Consider the following 16,350-nt stretch of genomic DNA (forward strand, 5'->3'; position numbering starts at 1 on the left):
GGTGTCTTTCGTCCCTCTTTTGGAAAACGCAACAAGCAACGTCCTCATAAAGGATAATTCGATTGTTCCACTATCCTACAAAGAACTTGTTGTCCTACAAAATGACCCCATTACTACGGCCAACTTGTTTTCCTGTTTATTTTACTGAGAACACAATGATGAATTCCGATAGTTCAAAGAAATATCTTACAATTTCAGAAACTACCATACTTACAAAAATATTAAAGACACAAACTAAAATGAAGGATAGAATAGAGAAATTTGAGAGTGAATTTGACCAGATAAAACGGATAACGTTAAAGTTAAGAGAGATTGAACACAATGTCATAGTAATTAATCAAAGAAACGAACAGATTGAGGACAGTTTTGAGGGCTAAAGCATAGCGGTGGTTGAAATGGTCGACAAATGTACCAGGAATAAACAAGAAATCAAAGAACTGAAATTAGAAACGGAAATATATGATCGGAAATATAGAAATCAAAAACCGCAAAAATCACCGATCAATCGCACGTTATACAAAAAATGGAAGAAAATTTGATAAGACTAAGTGTCGCTCACTGAAAAATAATCTTAAATTCTCTGGTTAAAAATACCAGAAGGATGAGCTTGTTAAAAGACAAACTCCGACACTTCTTACACAATGAGCTTAAAATTACCCAGCATATAGAGTTCAGAACCGCCCATCGGTTTGGTAAACAGGGATTTAATGGAACCTAGCCAATAGTTGTCAGGTTTATTTTCAGGGAAGATATAGATATGGTTCTATCAAGTGCTTGCTATCGCCTGCTACGATCGAATGAAGAGGAACACTGAAAAAAATACCTAGTAGTCTCTACTAAGTAAACTAGTAAACTTACTGTCCATGAGATTACTAGGCTAGAAGTATATTTACTAGCCTACCTAGTAATTATACTAGGCCTCCAAAGTAAATTCACTAGGCTACTTAGTAATAACACCGTGAGTCCCTAGTAATTTTACTAGGCTGCTTGGTGAGTTTACTATTCTGAATAAGTAATATTACTACCTTTAAGTAACATAACTAGGTCCTCCTAGTGGCAAATACATGGTAAGACTAGTTATTCTACTAGCTTTAAGTAACTCTACAAACATTCCCTAGTAGGAATACCTCCTTCAGCTAGTAACTTTACTAGCTATAAGTACAGGTACCAGATCGTCCTAATATGGTACATTTCTAACCTAGTTATGGTACAGATTAGGAATCCTTTTTTTAATTAGTATGTATTGTGACATAGCAGTGCAATTTCATATAGGTATTTCCCTAATGTACAGGTATCATGTTCCAAATTGAAAATCCAGATGTTTTTTAAAGGGGGGACTTTGACTGCCATAAAAGGGGCCCTCAAGTCATGCTTCATTTTTCACTGCATAATCAACCAAATATTTCCATTCAAAGGGGCTCTGAGGCCATTAAACCATTCTCCATGTATGATCATTAAATTCAACAGGAATTTCAAGTTTCTTGTTAAAAGCTTCTACGGTACCTGTATGTATAAGTGATCTTTCAATTCAGAAAACATAATGTGAATGTAAAATTTTGATCGATATGAATACAACAATGACCATAAGACAACAGACAAAAACTTCAGTAATAGGTCACAGGATCCTAAAAATTAATTGAATTTAAACCTTGTTTGCCAATTAATGCAGATAAAAAACGTGTTGCATTCCGTAGTGATAATTGACCTTCAATGTCAATAAAGACAAAACCATTTCTTTACAGTCCTTGTTCTTGTTTTTTTCTCTTTCACACACTCTCCTTAAATTTATCCATATTAGGCCTGAACACTTAAGAATTATTTAACTAAATTTGTCAGTGTGTGAAGTTCAGCAAAAAAAAAAAAAAAAAAAAATCCTACATATTTTATTTCAATAAGATGCATAAAAACATAACTGTACAATACATTTGATTAGACAATACAAAGTAATTTCAATCATCAACAAACAAATAGGTAAAATTTACCCAATTTACCACAAAGACGTCATTTAAATTCATATTAAAAAAACATTTATAAGCTGTCTACCCTAATCAATATTATCAATGTTTTGTATTTAGAAGATTCAACTAACAATTCTAAAGATATACAATGTATAAGTTGAATAACCCATCTAGTTAACGCACGATCATTGTTTGAATCAATTAGCTCTCCCTGCATAACTAAAATGAATAAACTCTCCCTCAAGTATTATTTACAACAACAAAAAAGTAAGACTTATCAATTATTCTATGTCTTCCTACTTGAAGTTTACATTTTAAAACACTTAGAATAAAATTAAATTGTCAAGAATTAAGTATACATGTAGCCAACAGTTAATTAAGCATGATATGTTATTTTTATTTCTTTAAAGCACTGTAAATTTTAGTGTGAGCAAACAGATCCAACTCAATGTCACCCCTCTAGAGCACCAGGATCTAAATACATGTCACCCATCTCATATTGCACTAGGATCTAAATCATTTTCACCATTTGCTCCTAAATGCATATTTTACATTATATGAAACTTCGTCTAATCTTATTTGAGCTTAATAAACAGGATCAGGTCAAATCATGAACTTTTTTATAGTCCTTATCTATTAAATTCTAATATTTGCTTATATCAGTTTTGACGTGAATGAATAAATGTTAAGCAATGGTTAAATTTATCACTATTCATCACATGTGACCATGAAGTACACATTCCTTATAATATATAATTAATGTACAAAAACCTTTACAAAAAAATGTGATTTTCGTACCTACTTCCTCTTTAATATTTACAGTTTAAATTTTCACAGTTTTCTATTGTTTGCATAAAAACATATGTATGGTAAACAATGAATTTCTCACATATACATGATACTGGTATATAACAGTATCTAAAACTTATTGACCTATTGTCTTTTTTTAATTTCTCCATTGACCATAGAAAGCACATTTACAATACGTTTGTCTATTGTGTTTGCTTCATTGTCTTTTAACCCTAACAAGATGTTTTGAACAAAGAGGAATGACTTTTCCAGATCTTTAGGGTATGCCAAGTTCAACACATAAATACATGCTAATAGGCCACTGTATGCTTCAAAAAAAGAATCACATTTGAACACTTCAGTATCCTCTGCAAAGACACTGAAAGCATCTGTATCCATTGTCATGATATGGGTGTGTACTTTAATAGCCATCGTCGTTTGATTTTCTGCATTTTCTTTAACAAACAAGGTTGCAGCCTTTTCTTTAAACAACACAGCCATACCAGCAAGGGCCATACAATCATCAGCATCTAAAACATATAAAAACTTTGTTAATGTTTGCACATAAACGCATATATATGTAAGACAAATTCAAACAATCTGATTATTCAACTATACAAGATCTGTAATGAAAGAAATTGGTATAAAGATATCACTGTGTTTAGAGTCAATGCTTGGCATCTCCAATACTGTTGGATTTTTCAAACACTTTAACATACATTTTTTTTATAAAAGAAATAGGTGAAACATATATATTATTCAAAGATAGTCAAAGCTTCACTGTGTAGTGAAATATCATAAGATTAGTGAAAAATCCTTAAGCAGTAACAATTTTAAACACTCAACTCACAATTTCTCTGTCCTTCAGTTCTATAATGTTTGGCTGCCTCATCAATTGCAACCAGAAAATCTGGTTTCTTCTTTGCCTTCATTATGCCAACAATGCCCTTCCTGTATTTTTGAAGCCCTTCTGTGAGCAATTCAACGAGGTCATTAGAATCTGTATTGGGTTCAAGGCGCTGGAATTCTTTCAAAAGCTGCAATCAATATTGAAACACATTATGTCATATGCATATATTTTTTTGTAAAATCTTCATTCATAGTTACATTAAGATTTTTTTCAAACATAATAAAGGTGTGTGCTACTAAATTCATGTTGTTAACTATATAGGGTTAAAATGATGGAAGCATAATCATTAACATTTTTACATGATATCACATTTACCAGATCAAATTCAATGCCAAGATTGTCCTGCTTGTTTATTATTTGTACTTTTTAATTTCTATCTTTGTTATGTTTGCCTTAAATAGTCAATAGTTTTCTTACAATCATCTTTTAAATTTAAAACAATATTTTTTTCCTACCTCATGTCTGGATGTAAGCCATGGATAAAGCTCAACCAGATCTCTGACACTTATTTTGTCTTCCACTATTTGCCTACGCCTGTATGGGAATGTTAAGTCCATTTTTCTGTTGACATTTTCCAAGTCTTGATCTGTTTTTTTATACTCTCTTTGAAGCCATTTTGTATGTATGTCTAAAGATGTTTCATCTTCTGTATCTGGAATGTCAGGAAGGTATCTACCTAACCCCCAGGTAAAGTTGTTTTTGTTTCCTTCTGACTTCTTCTCCTCGGTTATTACTTTCTTTTTCCTTAACTTGACATCCGGATGATTTTTGTCTAACAGCTTTCTTGCATTTCCAAATTTGTAAAGAACTTTGTCTTTCCAGAACTCCTTTAAATATTTCAAATAATTAAATATCAATAAAAGAACAGCATTCAAATATCCCCCTCTTGAGCCCAGTTTAATTTTTTAGAATGAATTAACGTACAAGTCTCTCACAAAAAACAAATTTCAAACTTATTCAATACATCTGTGCTAGTAACATCGGACATATATATTCTTAAATATATTGAGAAATGTAGACATGACAATGCTTTTAAGGTTTGGACCGATAGACAGATGCCCAACAGTTCTATGTTATTGTATCTGAATATGTTATTTCTATTTGAGCTAGTGACTACTATACTTAGTGTTGGATAAAGTAATGATAATATTCTATAAATTTCATAAATGTGTGGCACTTACTCTTGCTGATGAAGGAGGCAATCCACCATATGTCAAAAGATATGGAAATTCCCTTATCAACCCATCAACTACATCTTCGTACATTTCAGATGTTGGATACCTAAAAAAAAAAGATAAATAATTTTAATTATTTTTGTTAAGCTTTTGTATAAATGCATGTATCTCCGATCTTTACCATACATGGAACAAATAAGACTATAATTCTTTTAAATATGTGTTTTGCACTAAAAGCCAATGTTTTTTTTGTAAATTTGTGTTTCATAAGATATTATGTTTAATGTTATTTGCTTTGAAGTTTTAGTCCTATCAAAGATTTCTTTTTTGTTGAATTCAAACTTGTACAGTTACACTGTTCAGATAAAGTTTAATAGCTTACATTCCTCCAGCATACTTTGTCACATCATTGTATATTACATCCAGGAAATGGCGTCTTTCAGATGTTGTTAGCTCCTCCTTTGCTTCAAGTTTGGACAGAACAGACCTAGACAGTTGTGGTTTTGAGATTTTATACTGTCTGCACCAAGTTTTGCTGAAAAAAATAAATCATATAAAGAAATCTTTTCATAAACTGACAGCAATTTATTTTGAAACATATCTTGAAACACAATTTTAAATAAGAAGTAAATGATTGCATGAAATATTTTGTTGATAATATCATTATATTTTCATAAAAGTAGTTTTTTTGAATTACATTGTATAAGTTTTGAGGGTACATAAAAACATGCTTTATTTCATCATTCTCAGCTTTATATATGAAAAGACATACAGCTGACAGGGCAATATACCTACCTAGAGTACTTGGATGCTGAGCTAGTACTGGGAGTATCTTGTCTGCTCAATGACGGTAATGTCAGATCTCCTCCACCAGGGGATTGACATGTATCAGGCCTACTGGAGGTCTCTGCTCTACTAGATGGAGTTTGCGGTCTATCAACAGGAGTCTGTGACCTACTGACCGGAGTCTGAGGTCTACTGACTGGAGTCTGAGGTCTACTGACTGGAGTCTGAGGTCTACTATTTATAGACGGTGTCCCTGGTCTACATGGTGTACTTGGTTGAGTAGGTGAAGGTGGCATGTCAGAATCTTGACAGTTTTCATCCTCATTCAGAAGCTGAGTCTCCTTAACTCTTAATTTTAAGACCTTTAATGTTGCAATACATTCATCTGCATCCCTGTCGAAATCAACCCAGTCATCAACATCCTGATCATAATACTTTATATCTGGAGATTGGACTTGAAATCTTTCCTTTATCAGTTTTAATAGAGTATCATGACTCATGTCATGAACTGCAATTTTTTTGTTTTGGGTCCCATAGTTCACCACAATAAACTTGTTTTCCATTTCGAATCTAAACATTAAAAAGAAGAAAAAAAGACCCTTAGTAATAATAAAAATAAATAAACTGTACAAATTATCATATGCACAATAGTTTTTTTCTATGAATAATGATAATATACTGTGTACATTTTCTTCCTCATATACAGATTGATAAAATACCTACATTTACTATATATATATATTCATGTACAAAATTTTAATTATTGAATAGGAGCAAATTTGAAGTACATGTTTTTTTCATTTTGATGACTTTCTGAATGTGAAAAAATCTAAATCAAGCAGAAAATAAAACTAACAGCCCAAAAAAATGCAAATATCTCACACTGACCAAACAGCCTATAAATAGAATACTGTCTACTCTAGAAACTGCAGGACTGACATTTGCAAGAAATTCGAAATCAATTGTATTTGAAAGTAAAACAAAATGACCATAATATACATATAACACTAATATGACTAATCTGACTATATTACAACCTGTGCACATCAAAAACTGTACCGTCTACCTGCAGTTTAAGGTGCAGAGTAGTAAAAACTACTAGCTTATGTAACAGTATAATACACATACAAATGTACATGTATATAGAATATACAATAAACCATTCAGACCAGCAGGAATTAACTCGCAGATACTCTAGCTTTTGGGTTATTGTGCAGCATCATTTGAAAAATACTAATAGAAGAACCTATACAATCACTTTATACTTTGGAACAACCAACTTCCACCTATGGGCATGATTTGGGTGGTCATAGATACCTAAAGGATTAGTTTCTGGCACATCTGAAACCTTGTACACCTCACAATGACCTGTATTTTCAACAGCAAATGCATGATAATGCCTTTCAAATCCAACTGTTCTAAGTTTTTGACATAAGAGGAAGGGTTTTCCATGAATTATTGCACAGTGCAAAATCTTGCTAAATTGACACAAAAAACCTTGCAACCCTATCACTATACAAGTATTCTTCCAATAAGTTATTCCAAGACTTTTAACTGAGTTACATAGAAATATTTCATCTCCTTGTACAACACCTGCCAAAAGACGTTGAAATTCATTATCCAACAATACTAAAGGTACAGTAGACCCACCTGTGGAGTCACAATCACCTGATGACAGAAATTTCCCACCCGTATTGTATGAACTCATATAGTATTGATGTCTCTCAGCTAATGACTTGCACATATTTTTCCTATTCTTTGACCTATAAACCAATTCCTTGAAGTAGTTATGCTTTGCCTCAAAACGCAAGGTTTGAAGATGAAGAAGTGGTCCAAATTGTTTGATCATGTTTGGGTAATGCAGTGTATAATGAAATTTAGGTTTCACAGTTACATCAGGGAAACAAGTGCGATAACATTCATGAAATTCATTTATAACATCTGCCATGGACAAAAGATGGCCAGGGTCCAAAGCAGGTGCACATACATAAAATAGCATATCTCTTAGTAACAGAAATGACTCCCATGTAAGATCATTCAAAGGAACTTTATGACCAACAAGCAAGGGCAGAATTCTTGCAAAACACCAAGTTTGGGAAGCTGACTGATGAACTTTGAAATTTCTTAGGACATTGTTTACCCTAATAGGTTTGTTTTTTTTATCCACCTCTGAAAATTTAAGGCTTGCTAATTCCTCATTCAATTCTGCAAGACTAAAGAAACCCTCAACCACACAGTACTTTATAACGTTTGTCATGACTTCACAAACAACTCCTTCAAACAAGTCATGTGCAATATCAGATGGCATTCCACCGACAACATGAAAATGTCCAAGTTTATTCAATGTTGAAGAACGCTTAATTCCATAAACACTGGCTAAGGCAGGGTCAGCTTGTACAAGTCTTGCTTGGTTATTATACATCTCAGGTGTACGCATGTGGAAATTTGAACAATCATGTTTGGTTTGCATGTGGTGTTTGTCAATGAAACAGAATCGACAATTCCTTAGTGTTGTAAATGACTCCATGTAGCCCCCTATACCATGGGCACCAAGATTGTCAGCAATAACAACACTAACAGTTCCATAAAAATGGTGATCAACATTATGTTTAGAGACAGTGATACCATTGGTTTCTAAGGATTGAAGATCATTAATCAATGGATCCAAGATTTTTTCAAAACCATTATGCTTCAGTGTTGTAGAATGGCAGAGGGCTACCAACTGAATGCAGTGCAATTGGGACCTAAATTTGGGTGGAAGGTTACCAAGAAGCATATAAAAACCAGCTATTTTATAATTCTTAACTTGATGACCAAGAGGATTGACAGCAGTAAATTCATCAAAAAACAACATGATTTGAAGTGCATCAGGGTTGTCAATAAAAAATTGATTAGTTGAATATATATTACCATCGCAAAAGTCTCTCAAAATGCCATCAGTGGATTTGTGATTGTTCATCACATATGCAAAAACATCATCATGTGATAATAAATTCTGTAATGTGTCTATAATTGGAACATATTGGTATGTTTCAATATGATTCCTGTCTGGTTTATATTCAATGGGTTTAACAAAATTTAAATGAAATCTTGCAAACTTGTTAATTTTATACTCAGAATCAAGATTGCTAAGGGCATTTTCAATCTCGGATTTTTCATTAAGAATCTGCTTAAACTGATCAACCTGGATAGCATTGAACTCATTATTACCTACTAATTTATTTAAAGAATGTGATACACTTGCTTGGTGATGATTTATCATTGATTGGAATTCATTAACAACGATAGGTAAAACTTTTGCTGGAAGCTTATAATTTTCACGAAGTTGTATCAAAAATATACCAATATTTTTCTTAAAATCAATTTGAGAGAATTCAGTGTCAACAACATTATTGCCAGCATCATCTATCAGTTCATCTTCATTTTCATGAACTTCCATTAAACAATCAGCAATATCAGCACTTCTATTTTCTTCTCTTAATTTTGAAAAGTGGGTCTGATAAAACTCTTTATGTTTTCTTTTTACATGTTTAAGATAAGAATCAACATTTTGATACTGTTTTTCACACCCTTCAATAGAACATGTTAAGAAGAATCCATGTTCATGCCCATGTGTGAAGCGATAGTGGCTTATAAGTTTTGAAAAAAATCTTACTTCTTGGTTGCATTTTGAGCATAAAAACATTTTGAAAAAACTGTATCAAAAATGCATATGAGTTTCTTAGACTTTTAGAAAAAGAATCATGATTTGTACATGTATACAAGTATGTAACATTTATGTTGATGACTGGTTGATTAAAGTGACAATTCTGTTCTAAGAATTCTGGTGATTTTTCTGAACCTGAAATTATACAGAATTCCATAACACTTCATGCACATGCTATTTATATTAATTAATATCTATTTACTGGAACTATAGATTAGACTGTTAACGTTGGTTTTCCCATTTGAATGGTTTTACTAAAGTAATTTTTGACGCCCTTTAAATCTTGCTGTTCGGTGAGAGCCTAGGTTCCGTGTTGAAGACTGTACCTTTATCTATAATGGTTTACTTTTATAAATTGTGACTTGGATGGAGAGTTTTCTCATTGGCACTAATACCTCATTTTCCTACATCTAATAAGTATTTCAAGTAAAAGAGTTTAACGAGTGTCATTCATGTATGTTTTAATTTTATATTATACAAAATGCAATATACTGCTATAAAGAGAGCAAAAAAAATAACTTGTCCCAGAGGCATGTATAAAGTATTTTCATTTAGCATAATTTTCAAAATTTTTGTCTTCTGATTTTAGCTAATCTTGACTGTAACAGTTTGTATTCTTTCCATCGAACTATCAAAGGATCTGTAGCCTCTGTTCTTTCCCATGAAAAGGACTGATTTGACTTAACACTGCTTGCATACTTGCAACTTTCATTTTCTGATAATGACACTTTAAATGGAGAACTACATGAACTTGAACTAAAGGTTGAGTTATAGTTTCCTACAGAACTTTCTGTCCCAGGTTTAGGGAGTGACACTTTATTTTCCCTTTTGCATCCTAAATTAACATCTTTAGGGTCAATTGACTCTGCACATAGAGTAGTCACATTAATGTTACAAGTTTCAAGCTCCTTTTCTTTATCATTTCTGGTTTTGGTTTTCAATTTTTTTACTTGTTTTCTTCTTTTCAAATATTCCCTCCTTTTAGTTTTATCATGTTTACCCATATTAACCTACATATAAGGGAAAGAATAAGAAAATTTAGTACATACATGTATATCCTATAATTAAATTTGTGACACATACATATACCATTTGAGATTTGTAGTGCACATTGAGGTTGCGGGGTGGTAGACATTTATTAATTTTATTTAGATCTTATATAAATATATAGTTATTTAAATCATTAAATCATGTTGGGATGGGATACAAAATTTGGTGACATCATGTGTTATAAAGCAGAAAAACTTATTAAAAAAAAATAATAATCCATCATCCTACATGTAAATAATATATATGTAAAAAAAAATACAAATTTTCAAGCTTTTTCTGTTGTTTACATGTAGTCTGATTGTTATTGTCATATGTGAATGCATTTGTGCACTCACGATGCAAGTGTACATCTTCATGGTACATGTATGTCATAATTAAATTCTGTTGTGCTTTAAAATGTTTCTTGATATTATATTTCATAAGTAATTATTGAAGATATACCATGTAATAACATCCCATATCTGTTAGTTTTGATGGGTTCATATTACACTCCATGGGCGCAGCCATATTAATTTCATAACGAGGCGTCTTCAATTATATAATTTTAAAACGTTTCGGATTCAAGTTACGGTTTTCTATGGTGAACGTTAAAAAGAATTATAACTATTATTGAAATTAGTTTTCTTATATAAAGAGAAACAAAGCATAAAAAAATAAAAGAGACAGAATATGTTACCGCGCATCTCGTTCCCAAATATAGGTCATTAAAATGGCGCCCGGCTGTGGGGTGCCGTCTGACCGTGTTAGACTAATACTGGTCAATCATCGGTGTTGCACATTTAATAAACTTGATAAAATTGAAGCATATAACACATAAAATTAAAAAAATATCATTGCTAGACATATTTGCAAATCAAACTGATTAATTTTTATAGATTAAGCTTGTTCCACGTGTTACTGGTGCTTTGTTTTTCTCAAGGTTGAGTTGACCATCTTATGATGTACAATTACGTGAAAATACGAGATGCTGTGGATCTTTTTTGTGTGTAAAACAAGTTAATACTATAAAATACCATACCATTTAGTTATAATACTTACGGCTTTCCAAAAATCTCAATGAATCAGGCTGATAATACTCAATTGTATACTTGATTGCGGTCTTCACTTCATGTGCAACAGAAGCCACGCGAATATGATATCGTCCGGCGGAAAATCCTGTTATCAGTTGCACAGCTGGTGCCTGGTAATATGATGCATCCACGATAGTAAACATACTAGTCTAATTAGTACTCTTATAATCTACTAGGGACTTTTAAAGAAGTACTAGCCAAACTAGTAGTCTCTACTAGGTAATTTTTTCAGTGAAGACGATATGTTTGGCCTGACATTCCTGCTGCCGTCGTTGATAGCAAAAAACACCAAATTGGCTGTTACTTAATTGGTTATCCATAATTTTTGTAAGCCAATCATTTATAGTTGCATAACATATTTTTGCAAAATTATTATCAAAGAGACTCCTCTGTAGTCACTGGGATCATTTTAATCACCAGTCTTATGTAATGTCTGTAATGGGATCAAAAATTAGTTTCTCCATGTTTTACGATATTTCCCCGTCTGCAGGATAAGATTAAATATCTTTACATAATTTTTAATCATAAAAGGGTTAGAATATTTGATAACTTCATATATAATTTTATCTGGGCCAGCAACTTTCCCTAGTTTTAGTCTATTAATAACTTTTTTTTCTGAGAAACTGAATGGTTTATCTGTTTCTTAATTTTCTATTTTTTTAAGGTTATTTTTCTAATTCCCTTTGGAAGGTAGCGTTAATTTGAGTTGGACTTCCTTGATTTATAAAGTGTTTGATCAATTCATCTTCTTCTTTTAATATTTTGTGGATATCTTCCCTTTCATCTGTTTTAAAAGATTTTAGTATGTTCAAATATTCTTTTGGACTATTACCATTATTTTGAGAAAATATTTTTTGCTGATATTCAATTTGCACATGAAAAATAAGCAAAAGTTTCAAACTCAATAAACCATGTCTAAGGGGACGGGGCCCAAAAGTTTCATAGAAATAAGATACGCCGATGTTTATACAACTGCATACTAACTATCATTAACTTACCTCTAGTGTTTCCCCATAAACTGACATAATCACGAACTAATACATGAAAACTAAGCAAAAGTTTTAAAGTTAATAGACCATAACTAAGAGGGCGGGTCCAAATAATCTCAATGGTAATGAGATGTGCCAATGCTCATACAACTGCATACCAATTATCATTAGCTTACCTCTAGTGGTTCCCCATAAACTAGACCTAATCACAAACTAATACATTGATGACGCCGGAAACAGCATACCTTCTTGAAAATGACGTTTGGTATGATTGCAAAGGAGAAAACTATCTGGCAGAGAGGAGATGAGATGAGATGATATTATACAGTCTTCAACAATGAGAAAACACATATCGGTTAAACGTTATAAAACGGAAAGCCCCTTATCAAATGGTAAAATCAAAAGCTCAAACACATCAAGAGAATGAAAACCAATTGTCTTATTCCTAACTTGGTACATACATTTTCTTTTGTAAAAAATGGTGGATTGAACCTGGTTTTATAGTGTATGAAAGAGGGACGAAAGATACCAAAAGGGACAGTCAAGATAGTCGCACCATATTTCAACATAGTCCACCTCAAACTAATTGCAACAAAAAATGCTTTAATTCTAATCTATAGCATTTTGCCCCAAATATACACAGAAAAAAATCCCATAAAATCTAACTTGAGGAAAACTAAAAAAATCAGCATTTTTAATTTCTTATGGTTATTAACATTGGAAAGGGAGATAACTCCGCAAAAATTAGTCTTTTTTGTCAGTTTTTTGTTAACCTTCTTAAAATTCATGTAAAGTAAAATACTTTGATGGGGTTTTTATAAGTTATTATTTGACTATATCATCTAATCTTCTGCTCATGACATGTACAAAACCGAAATGTTGTGGGTATTTATTTTTTTTGCACATTTTTCATAAAAAAAAATTGCAAATTTATTGCTTTTTAATCATTTTAAAAAAATAATGTGAATATTAGGTATTGTTTATATCGGTTAATTACATTTGTTCAGCATCTAGCTTGTTAAAAGACATTTTTAACCACAAAAAAAGGAATTTATGCTTAATTATCTTATTAAATTTGAGATTGTTTACCTTGACATGCTGAAACATCTAATAAATGGTGAAATATAGGTTTTAGCTTGATAAAAGATATGAAAACACGTTTCGAGTTTTTGGTAATAATCTATAAAGACGGCTTAAAATCAAGAATCAATAAATTCCATTGAAAAGAACGGTTAAAGTTATAATTTTGTATCAATTTTTATTGATATTTCTGTTGGTTTTTTTTGGCAGAATTATCTCCCATGTCAATGCAAATCTCCATAGGAATTTTAAAATATCTTTTTTTAAAGTTTCCTCAAATAACGATATTTTTGAACCTTTTTCTGTGTGTATTTGGGGTATAGTGCTAACGATTAACACATTAAAATCTTCTCATGAAATACTTCAAGGTTAGGGTCAATTTTAACCTATATTGACTAGACTAAGATATTTACAACAATGTGTGAACAAAAAAGATACAATATAGGTAAAAATGTCAAAAATACATTAGTTGTCATTGTGTTATAATCTTCATTCCTAAAAAAAAATATATATTAATAAAAAATAAAGAAGGACAAAAATGGCAATAGACCAAGCATATTAGCAAACATTAAAGACAATACAAAAATTAACCATGGTACAATAACACAATAAAGAGATGTATAAGTACAGGGCCACGTCATATATGTAACAAAGGACATAAAAAAGCATATAGACAAAGCACATTGCAAAAATGTAGGACAAGCAACAAACAAGTTTTCAAAGTAACATTAAAAGGCGTCTAGAAAAAGCACAATTGAAAGACAAGAATTCGAGAATAACTTTAACAATAATGACAGGACGGAATAATAACACTAGCGTCCAAATAACCAAATCTTTAACAAAGAAGCACAATAAGGCATACAGACCATCGAAAGCATCGTCGGACCGCACCCAATAAAATCACGCTTCCGGTGACACGCGGCGAGATTTTCTTGTCCGCTATTTTATGCGTTCCCTAAAAATCGGCCTTTCTAATGTGATTTCGTTTAATTAAAAAAAATATTATCAGACGATTAAAAGGCTCACTGGCTTGTCCCCTACTGCCTAAACCCTTTAAATTTGAAGATTTTGTATCTCGATTGTCATCTCCGTTGCGTTAGTCTCCGGAAGTTCATTTTTCCTCTGTTTTTGACGCATTCGCCGGAAACACATGTTGTAAACTAACACGAGTTTCCTCCGTTTTGTCATCTCCGTTGTGTTCGTCTCCCGAATTTCTTTTTTCCTCGGTTTTTGACGCATTCGCCGGAAACACATGTTGTAAACTAACACTAGTTTCCTCCGTTTTTAAGATGGGGCCGTGCCTGGTCAAAAACGAAAGGCTGATGATCAAAGTACAGCACGCAAAAAAAAAGTTGAGACATTGAAAGCAGGTGAGAAAAAGCGTGGTGTCAGGAAATTTTTGTGACAAATGGAGACAAGCTAGAGACTAGTTGTAAGGAGATGAGGAGTGTGAAAATGATTTCAGCTATGAGTATGAAGTCGGGATGAATCCATGAACTCAAATAAAATACTACATTATGCTACAGTGAGGTAAATTTAAAAAAAGTCTTAAAAAATGAAGTTTTATTCAATGTGTTTAAACATGCAAAAGTGCTGTACAATACAGTAGTTTAGGTTTATTCATTTATGCTTCATTTCTTTTATTTCCTTAAGTAATTTCAAACATGAAATACAAAGCGTCAATAGCTGGGTCAATATACTTAATTGTGTCTTTCCTTAGGCGGTAATGGTAACGTTTTTTTTCTTGTAGCTTAGTCCATATCGTAAACTTGGATATGTATGATAGCTTGTATTGAAGCTTTGACATTTTCACATATGTTTTTAAATATTGGGGGTACGAAGTGAAATTACTTTTTTCCGTAAATAAGCATACCCGTTAATTCCAACGTGATGCGGCTTCTCGAGGTAAAAAATCGTAAAAAATCCTTTTTTACCACAATAATTTTTTTTTTAATTTAATACTTTGAACAACAGCTCCATAGCTTTACCATATATAATATATTTCTCTGCTTTCCAAATCACCACAAATGGTTTTGCTCAGTAATTTGTGAAAAAAAGAAACATATCCAATATCACTAAACAGAGATGTTTTTGTTTACACAAAACTTTTGAGTTCCTCATTTTGAGGCGCATTAGAGATATTAACCCATATTAAATTAAATAAATAAATAAAGCTCTGAATTTTCAAAATATTCTTGTGTGATCTTCATATGTATGACTTTTTGAATAAATCTGTGTAATTTTGTCTATTTCTGAAAAATAATTTGTTTCAGCACTATAAGGCAATGACCCTTTTGTCGCTATATTTATTTATTTTGAATACAATGTGTTTGTATAATTAATTAATTTCTTCCAGTATCACTGGGGTAAATGTGATCTCCGTAACTGCATGTACATTTATCCGAAGATGGCGGACGATTTTTTTGGTCAATATTTCTTTTGTAAATTCTGTAATAATAATGTATTATTCTTTGGTATTTCATGTCTTTTTTAACGTCTTCCTAGATTTGAAACCGAAGTATTAAGTGTTTTTTTCATAATTCAACCGCCAAATGGACAAACAGCCATTTAAACTATCGTGATGATATGGATAACTGAAGTAAATAAATGTCAATGATATACGTAACTGGAAAAATTGATATCCGTAACTGATTTTATTTCAAAACAATTCAATCATGTTTGAAAATTTGAAATAAATGTCTCCAGTAATTAAAAAGGTAAAAAGCAATTAATAAAAATAGTTCTTCGAAGTCTTAAAATTGTTATGTGAAATATTGATCAGGCTTCCAGTTCTGTATTTCTATAAAGTCAGCAGCATGCATAGTGAGCTAGCTATA

At 31.9% G+C, this 16,350-nt stretch overlaps 2 protein-coding genes across 4 annotated transcripts; both read right to left on the reverse strand.

The window, feature by feature from the left end:
* Nucleotides 1-1,869: 1,869 nt before the first annotated feature.
* Nucleotides 1,870-11,678, reverse strand: LOC139523640 (sterile alpha motif domain-containing protein 3-like). 3 transcript variants are annotated; one of them, XM_071317806.1, is made up of 7 exons: nt 11,413-11,678; nt 5,628-6,188; nt 5,215-5,367; nt 4,839-4,938; nt 4,113-4,484; nt 3,598-3,784; nt 1,870-3,277 (listed from the first exon to the last, which is right to left on the reverse strand). In XM_071317806.1, the coding sequence occupies exons 2-7, from the start codon at nt 6,179-6,181 to the stop codon at nt 2,892-2,894; spliced, it is 1,752 nt and encodes a 583-aa protein (XP_071173907.1). In that variant the 5' UTR covers nt 6,182-6,188; nt 11,413-11,678; the 3' UTR covers nt 1,870-2,891. The 3 variants fall into 3 exon arrangements, with proteins under 3 accessions (XP_071173907.1, XP_071173906.1, XP_071173905.1); XM_071317805.1 differs by lacking the exon at nt 11,413-11,678 and adding an exon at nt 10,816-10,895; XM_071317804.1 differs by lacking the exon at nt 11,413-11,678 and having other exon boundaries at nt 5,628-6,276.
* Nucleotides 6,865-9,303, reverse strand: LOC139525084 (uncharacterized). Its single transcript, XM_071320266.1, has one exon. It carries the CDS (start codon nt 9,301-9,303, stop codon nt 6,865-6,867), a length of 2,439 nt encoding a protein of 812 aa, XP_071176367.1.
* Nucleotides 11,679-16,350: the final 4,672 nt, after the last annotated feature.

Source organism: Mytilus edulis, chromosome 5 (assembly GCF_963676685.1).
Source record: "Mytilus edulis chromosome 5, xbMytEdul2.2, whole genome shotgun sequence".
NCBI classification, from domain to species: domain Eukaryota; kingdom Metazoa; phylum Mollusca; class Bivalvia; order Mytilida; family Mytilidae; genus Mytilus; species Mytilus edulis.